Raw genomic sequence first — 8,720 nt, forward strand, 5'->3', positions numbered from 1 at the left:
CCCCCCCAGTGCCAGGTCTCTGCCCTGCTCCCCACGGCGCCCCCTGCTGGGAGTAGCCGGGCCCCCAGTGCCAGGTCTCTGCCCTGCTCCCCACGGCGCCCCCTGCTGGGAGTAGCCGGGAGACCCCCCCCAGTGCTGTTTGATGTCTATGGGCTGACTGGGGCCTCGTCCACCCCACCCACTCTTCCCCCCTCCTGTGCTCCCCACTCCTGCGCCCGGACTCTGTCTGTGCCCTGCGCGCTGGGTCCTTAGCTCGGGTGCACGCATTGTGGAGGCGAACCCTCGCAAGTTCAGGATCGAAGCCAGCGAGCTGACGGAGAGATGGGCCTTCGTGAGGCAGATGCGGGACTCTGTCAAGGTGGGGAACCCCTGCCCCCCAATGCATCAGGGTCCTGTGTGTGTCTCTGTCTGAGGCACAGGGCCGCCCCCTACTGGAGGAATCTGGGAACTCAGACCTTCTCTGAGTGTGTGGGGTTCTGCTGCCCTCTAGTGGGGCACAACAGCTAGTGCACTAGAGGGACCCCACTAGCTCAGGGAGGAGGAGAAACTGAGTCAGGGATCATAGTTTCCAGCAGGTTGTTTTGAAACTCTGTGTGTGTATTGGATAGAGCAAGGGACTGGGAGCCAGGACTCCTGGGTTCTCTCCCCAGCCCTGGGAGGGGAGTGGGGTCTAGTGGTTAGAGCAGGGGGCTGGGAGCCAGGACTCCTGGGTTCTATCCCCAGCTCTGGGAGGGGAGTGGGGTCTAAGGGTTAGAGCAGGGGGCTGGGAGTCAGGACTCCTGGGTTCTATCCCCAGCTCTGGGAAGGGAGGGGAGTCTAAGGATTAGAGCAGGGGGCTGGGAGCCAGGACTCCTGGGTTCTATCCCCAGCTCTGGGAGGGGAGTAGGGTCTAGTGGTTAAGGCAGGGGAAGTCCAGGTCACCTGGGGTTCTGTTCATGGCCTTTCTGGTTGACCATAGGGAAGTCCCTTCCCTTCCCCGTGCTCCCATTTCTGTCTGTGAAGCCGACGGAGAGGGGGACCCCCACAGAAGTGCCCCGGGCTGCTGCTCTCCCAAGCCCCCCCCCCCCTTCCCGCAACAAACCCCTCTGCCTTCAGACCAATCTCCTTTTTAACCCCTTCCCTTCCCTCCATTGCAGGAGATGCGGGATCACATATCCAGCCCGTCAGCCCTGGCCTTCGCCGAGCGGAAAAACAGAGAGGTACCTGGTCCCATCCTCCCTGAGCAGCAATGGGAGAGCTGGCGGGGGCGGGGAGCACCAGCCCGCAGCACCGCCCAGGCCCCGTAGAAAGCCCTGTAGCCCATCCCATGTCCTGGTACGCCGTCCTCTCTGTCCTACAGCCGCTGATGGGGGAGACTGGAGTGGCAGCCGGGATCCTCCATCCAGGGACATAGCTGCCCATACTTCCTGGGCACTCTGCAAGGTGCCTGATCTCTCCCTCATGGGGGGCTGGTCCCCATGGTGCGTTTGGCCCCCGCCCCTCTGGTAATGAGGGTCTTGCTGTGTAGGGGATGGGCTGACAGCAGGGGGAGGAGGCAAATAGCTTGGAGTTTGCGTGGCCATCCTCCAGATCGGAGCCGGTGCCCCCTAGAAGGGAAGGGCCCCATGTCCCATTCCCCACCCCACCCCCGAGCCAGCCAGTCCCCATCACCCCCCTCACCCCGAGTTCCTTGCTACCCCCAGTGGTCAGCTGCCTGGATGGGTCCCCAACCAGAGCTCCGCTCTCTCCCCGCAGATGCTGATTGGCGGGGGGGCCAGCCAGAAGCCCCCCCCGGAGCGGTACGGCCAGCTGCGGGAGGAGCTGGTGTCAGCCAATTCCCGCTATATTGAGGAACAGCAACTGCACCAGCAGGTGGGGAGCCGTCAGAGGCCACGGGCAGGGGCTGGGGGGCAGGGATATGCCCTGCTGCGTCAGGGCCAGATGTAACTCCCCTAAAGCTGGGGGGTGGGGTGGGGGAATGATCTGGATTTAAACCAGAGGCTACATCTGGCTACATCTTGGACCAATGGGCCTGTCTAGGTCCGTATCCCGCCCAGATCCCTGCCCTCTGGATCAGACCCGGGCCCGTCGCCAGCAATGGCCGGCACCGGCTGCTCCAGAGTACGATTTCTCCCATCCAGACCCCTGTAGTGATCAGCTCAGGGTGGCGGGGATTGGGGGCTGTGGCCTGACACCCATCCACCCCGTCCGAGAGCTGGATCTAAAATTATCCAAGCTGCCACCCCTATGCCCTCTGTGTTGGACCCCCTGCAGCAGGGAGTTCCACAGCTCCACAACCTGGGGATTAACCCTGCAGGCTGGCGGTTGCACACTTTGAGGGGGTGGCGGCAGCAATTCCTCCCTCCCACCATCTTAGTTCCCTTCTCCCACCACCATCCTGGTTCCGATCCAATCGCCCCCCCCACCCCCGTAACGGGACCCTGTCGCACCCCCCTGCACCGACCCACTGGCTTTTCCTGCCTCCCTTCCCCGGCAGCTGATCATAGACCAGCAGGACGAGCAGCTGGAGCTGGTGTCGGGGAGCATCCAGGTCTTGAAGCACATGTCGGGCCGGGTCGGGGACGAGCTGGACGAGCAGAGCTTGTGAGTGGGGTGGGGTGTGGGGAGACCTGCTCACAGGCTGGGAATGGGACAGGAGGCCTTTCCCCACTAGGGGGCGCCAGTCCCAGATCTGAAAATCCTTCCCATCTGGCCCCATGTGCGAGGTGAGTTTGGTGGGTCTCAGCCCAGTTCTTAGAGGGATGACAGGTGCCCGGAGGAGAAGCCCCACCAACCTGGGGGTGGTGGAGGGAGGGAATGGGACAAGTCCCCTCCTGACACCTTGGCGTGGGCTGAAAGCGGCAGTGACTAGATCCGGGCAGGCATGTTAGTGTGTGTGGCGGGGGGAGGGGGGGTTTCCATGTCTCTCCCGGCTTGACCACAGCCCCCCTGGGTGGGTGCTGCACCCTGAGCTGACAGCTTGACCCTGGCTTGGCAGGATGCTGGAGGAATTTGCCCAGGAGATGGATAGCACCCAGTCCCACATGGATGGCGTGCTGAAGAAGATGGCCAAGGTCTCCCACATGACCAGCGGTGAGGAAGGCGCCGGGCAGGGGGAGATTTTTCAAAGCACCTAGGAGACTTCAGAACCTGAGTCCCCTTCCTGTCTCTGGGAAGGGAGTGGGGGTCAGTGGTTAGATCAGGGAGGGGCCGGGAGTCAGGACTCCTGGCTTCTATCCCCAGCTTTGGGAGGGAAGTGGAGTCTAGGGGTTAGAGTCAAGGAGAGCAGAGAGTCGGGACTCCTGGTTTCTATTCATGGCCCTGTGTGACTTTTGGGGCAAGTCCCTTCCCCTGCCTCAGTTTCTCTTCTGTAAAACGGGGGGTGAGGGGGGAAGCGGGCGTAGTGATCTTTACTCCTGGGGTATGTATGCGGGTGGGAGGGAGGTTTCTTTAATGCACCCCAGGCAGCCTAGAGGTCCCTAGTGTCAGTGCTTAATCCAACCCCCCATCTCAGAATCGCCCCGCTACCCCCCCCTTCCCCCCACTCACTGCATCTCCCCCTGTGCTTCCTCCTCCCCAGACCGGCGCCAGTGGTGTGTGATCGGCATTCTGCTTGTTCTCCTCATCGTGGTGCTTATCCTCTTCTTCACTCTGTAATCGACTGGCCAGGACTGCGGGGGGGGGCACCACTCTCCTGACCAGCACCCCCCTCTCCATGCACATGCCTCCATCATTGCTTGGCAAGCAGCCCAGGAGCTGCCCTGCTGGAGCACAGCCCACCCCGGTGCCTTTCTCTGACCCTTGGGGCTGGCACCTATGGTAAAGAAAAGGCACCTCCAGGTACCAGGGGAGATTCCTGCTGGGAATCTGATTCAGGTCTCCCCTCCTCCCCCCCCACCTCCAGCCTTTGCTTCCACATTGGGGGCTTGCAGTCGGGTACAGGGCTGGGGGTGTCCTCAGCCTGTAGGGGGCAGTAGTAACATGCTGGAATGGGGGGCACTTCTGATCTCTCCCCAGATTTGGGAGGGAGGGGAAGCCAGTTCATTGGTACCTGCAAAGCCAGGAGGGGAAAGGAGAAGCAGCTTGCCCATCCCATGTTCCAGGATGGGACAGGGCAGCACAGCCTGTGCCCCCAGGGGGCGCTGTCTTATCATTCCAGCATCCTGCCGCCCGTTGCAGGCAGACCAATTCTTACCAGCAGGGGATGCAGACTCGGCTGGTAATTCCCTCCCACGCTGGGCTGGCGCACTGGGTGCTCTGTGGGTTCAGGGGATGGTGACCGCTGCTTTTTAGGACTCCCCCACCTTACAGCCCAGCTGCACTTTGCCCGGCATGCGCTGGCTCCTCGCCCCTCCCCGGCAGGGCCGTCGCTCGTTTTTTGTACGAAAAGCCAGAATAATTCCTCAGGCGGGTTTTCATGCAAAGGGCTTTCGGTTAAAGAAATTGGGGGTTGTGTTGCTGGATTTTTGCTGCCTTAGCGGGGAGGAAGAGACCTGATGGTCGGTTTGTTGTTGTTAATTATTTGTATTATGGTAGAGTTGGGAGGCCCCACGGTGCTTGGTGCTGTACAAACATAACCGGGATGGATCCTGCGGGTGCCTCTGTCGCAAGGAGAGACTGCAGTGCATGTTGGGAGATGTTGTCTGGCCAGGGAGCAGGGCCCATGGGGGAAATAGGGGCATGAGACACTCCTTTCTACAATTCCCATGATGCACTATGGCAGCTGGGAGAGAGTGCAGTGCATCATGGGAGATGTAGTCTGGGCAGGGAGCTTGGCCCCCAGAGGAAAATAGGGGTGGGAGCGGCTCCTAGCTGCACAATGTGTTACGGGAGATGTAGTCCAGCCAGGGAGCAGGGCCTGTGGGAGGAAGTAGAGGCACAAAGGACCTCCCAACTACAGCTCCCGTTTGACATGGGCCTAGAGTCTCCGGCCTCGCCGGAACCTGAATTTCTAATGTAAAAAAAAATCAAATTAATATTTTTTTAAAAAAAACTTTAAACAAATGCACAATAAAGCAGCAAAACTGAGGACTTGAGCCCAATTGTTTTGTCCCTTTAAAGGCGCCTGGTTTTTGTCAGTGGCTCCGTGGGCTGAGATGGGGCCGGCCTTGGGAGCTTTTAGTGCGCAGTCCCCGGGGATCTTCGCCGTGCTCTGAAAAGTGACTTTTTAAGACCAGCTCAGCGTGGGGTCAGTGGGGGCCAGATCCCCACTGGGTAGGGTGACCAGACAGCAAATGTGAAAAATCAGGATGGGGGTGGGGGAGAGGTAATAGGAGCCTATATAAGAGAAAGACCCAAAAATCGGGACATCTGGTCCCCCTACCACTGGGGTCAGTGGGGCCAGATCCCCAGCTGGTGTGAAGCGGTGTTGTCCCATTGGGGTCAACGAGACTCCACTGACTTACACCTGCTGAGGCTGCGACAGCCCCCATCGTGCACGAACATCAGTGGCGTGGCGCTGCAGCGGGCGGTAATCCAAGTGGCTCCTTGGCCGTTACACCAGCTGAGAATCCGGCCCCTCTCGTGTCTGCTTTCCCAAGCGCTGCCCAGAAAGGGGCCGGGCCCCGAGAACGCAGCAATCCCGCCGGCCGCTCCCCTCGGGGGCTGGGCTTTGTCCCGAAGAGGCAGTGCCTCTGGCATAAGGAGACGCTAGGTGGGGGCAGATCCCAGCGCTCGGAGTGGTGGTAACCTGCAGGGTTCTGGGTCTCTCCCGGGGCACATGTCCCCGCCCCCAGCCACGCTCCTCTCCGCAGGCGGGAACGGGGCCCAGCTGATATAAGCAGAAATGCGAACGGTGTTGGCGTTGGAGCCATGAATGAATGGAGACAGCTGCTAACGAGGCCTGGGCGCCTGCCCCCCGTTATAAAGGGTGGATGAATTTACGTGACTCTGGGCAGCTGGGGGTGAACTTCCCATGGTGCTACGCCTGGGGGGACGGCCCCGGGTGCTGCAGCAATGAATGGGCACATGGGAGAGCCCCAGCAGGGGGCTCCCTCCGCTCTGTCTCCCCCTGCAGGGTGCAAAGGGAGCTGCAGTGGGCCTCTCCCGAGAGTTTCGAGCTCGTGCGTGACTAGCCAGAGGCGGCCGTGTAGACGGGCACTGCGCTGCTTCAGAGGGGCAGCGGGTGGTGCCTGGCCACCCCTGCAAGGATCCTGCCTCTGTCTGTGCTGGGGTGTATGAACCCCACACTGGGCAACATGGGATTAAGGGATTATTTGGGGCTCAGCCAGGTGCTCCGTCTGCTGGAGGAATGAAAAGGCTTTGGGTGGCAGCGCGGGAGGGGAGCAGAGCAGCGGGAAGTCTAAAGGCTCTGACACAGCTGCCCGAAGGGGCCCTGCCCGTTGGAAGGCTGGACCCACCCCAGACACAACCAGAGAGGGAAGGATCCCGTGGCCCTTGGTAACACCCCCCCCTTACGTATTGGGGTTTGGTTTTCCCCACTTGGAAGGCCCAGGGAGAACAGACTTAAGCAGCCTTGGTTGCCGGATTACTGATAGCCCAAAGTGCCCTGGGTGGGAGCCCGGTGGAGTGGGTGGGCCCAGGCTCCCCACCCCACAACCCCCTTGGCAGTCAGAGGTGGTGGCCGTGACCACTAGACCCTGCTCCCCAACCAGACCCCGAGAGAGGACTGTTACAGTTGGCTGGCACCTGCTCCCAGCTGGGAAGGGGGCGGGGGGCTGGGAAATCAGCCCCCAGCCCTGCCCCAAAGCCATGTGCTGCTTTTCCTGGGGTATCTGAGAAGCTAAAGAAATCGGTGACAATAACGGGGGGGTTTTATATGATCTCGTCACCGCTCTCTGTGTCACACCACGTTCTGCAGCATTTTAAAATTTCAATGGAAATTGGGTAACGGGGGAAGGGGGTGAGCATGGGCGAAAATTCAGGGCCTAAGCCAGAGTTGATGAGTCTCCCTGAAATGATCTGTAATCTGCTAAAGGCTCCAGCTGAGTGGGTGGGTCTTGTCCCGCCAGGTGCTGCCCCTCTCCTCCCGAGCTGAGATCAGTGCCCCCGCTGAGACCAAGGCCCTCATCCCACCAGGTGCTGCCCCCCCCCCCCCCCCCCCCCCCCCCCCCCCCCCCCAGCTGAGATCAGGGCCCTCGTCCCACCAGGCGCTGCCACACACACCCCTAGCTGAGATCAGGGCCCTCGGCTCACTAGGTGCTGCCCAGACCCCCCCGGTTGAGATCAGGGCCCATGTCACACCTGACGCTGTGCAGACGTGGGCAGAGGGTCGCTTGGCTCTCCCAGCCTGCTGTCAATCTGGAGTCACTCCGTTACAGCCAGGGGCTTGGCGTGGGCTGTGCACCAGCTCGACCCCTGCTGTGCTTAACTGGCACGGTTGTCAGTGCCCCAGGACCCAACGCGGCCGGCTCTGCACAAACACAGGGGACGCAGCTGGCTGCCCTGACGTGCTAACTAGCCAAGCTAGCCCACGGGTAGGGACAGAGGGCTGGCCTCCAGGGGGGCACAGGTGCGCCCCCCACTGGAATCCTGTGGCCGCGACACCAGGAGTCTGGGGCTTGACGGGTGAACGGGGTGTGACGAAGTGGGACTGTTCTTAATGTTTCCTCTGAATACTATGTGGGTGCCTCAGTTTCTGGCCGACCCTTTGTCGCCTTCCCCCCTGCAAGGGGATGCTAAAGGTGTGGGAGAACAAAGAGATCAGGTGACCTCCTGGCCCGGGAAAGGAACAACGCAGAGGAGATAGGGCTGGAGGGGGTTTCAGTTTGGAGCTGGCTGAGGACGGGGAGTGAGGGCAGACGGGGGTGTCTGGCTCACTGGGCCCCAGAATGGACCCGGCTGAGGGGTCCCGTTCTCTGGACCTACAAGCTCTGTTTTAGACCATGTTCCAGTCATCTAATAAACCTGTTTTACTGGCTGGCCGAGAGTCACGTCTGACTGCGAAGTGGGGGTGCAGGACCCTCTGACTTCCCCAGGACCCCGCCGGGGCGGCCTCGCTGTGGGAAGCGCACGGGGGGGCATATGCTGAATGCTCCCAGGAGAGACCCAGGAGGTGAAGCCGTGTGAGCGTCTTGCCCTGAAGACGGTCTGCTCCGAGGGAGAGGAGGCTCCCCAGAGTCCTGACTGGCCTTGTGGGGAGCAGTTCCAGAGCATCGCCCGGGGACTCCGTGACAGGGGGGCAGACATGTGCCATGGGGAGGACTCAAGCTCTGGAAAGCCTGCCGGGCGCTCCAGCACTTACCCAGAAAGTTAGGGGTGATGTGAGAGCCTCATGCGCGCCCCCTGGTGGCATTACGTGGCTTGGCTGCGCTGCCTGTGGACTTCGGCTTCACTCAGACCCGGGAACTGAGGACGAGATGCCACCTTGGCAAGGGGGCTCATTGCTTAACTCCTGAAGAGTACAAAGAACCCCCTGAGTCCCTCATGCCCAGCCCTGGGGCTACTGCCGACGAGCGGCCCCCAGGCAGGAGAACCCTGCTCCGGGTGCAGGGCTGGGGGATGGGGCAAAAGAAACTCCCTTTCTGTGCAGCCCGTTTCCCTGCCAGTTTGGCAAGGTGGACGGGCACCTCTGCACAGAGCCGTACCCCGCCACCAGCTGGTCTTTTAGCAGGGCTAAGTGCTTGCTCGTCAATGACCTGCCCAGACCGGGTGCCTCCCTTGGGAGCGGCTCTTCAGGGATGCATCAGGCCCTGCCTCCCCTTACAGGGGCCAGCCAGCCCAGGACACATGACTCGACTTACCTGGGGAACCACTCTTGGCTAACAGATGACTGATCAATC

At 61.2% G+C, this 8,720-nt stretch overlaps 1 protein-coding gene across 1 annotated transcript in view; it reads left to right on the forward strand.

The window, feature by feature from the left end:
- Window positions 1–5,005, forward strand: part of STX10 (syntaxin 10) — a 5,945-nt gene extending 940 nt beyond the window's left edge. The window contains exons 3-8 of the mRNA XM_034792958.1: window positions 264–358; window positions 1,137–1,199; window positions 1,735–1,851; window positions 2,477–2,583; window positions 2,978–3,072; window positions 3,560–5,005. Of these exons, the coding sequence (XP_034648849.1) occupies window positions 264–358; window positions 1,137–1,199; window positions 1,735–1,851; window positions 2,477–2,583; window positions 2,978–3,072; window positions 3,560–3,636 (554 nt within the window). The 3' untranslated portion in view covers window positions 3,637–5,005. The remainder of the gene's footprint in view (window positions 1–263; window positions 359–1,136; window positions 1,200–1,734; window positions 1,852–2,476; window positions 2,584–2,977; window positions 3,073–3,559) is intronic.
- Window positions 5,006–8,720: the final 3,715 nt, after the last annotated feature.

This window comes from Trachemys scripta, chromosome 16, assembly GCF_013100865.1.
Source record: "Trachemys scripta elegans isolate TJP31775 chromosome 16, CAS_Tse_1.0, whole genome shotgun sequence".
Classification (NCBI taxonomy): domain Eukaryota; kingdom Metazoa; phylum Chordata; order Testudines; family Emydidae; genus Trachemys; species Trachemys scripta.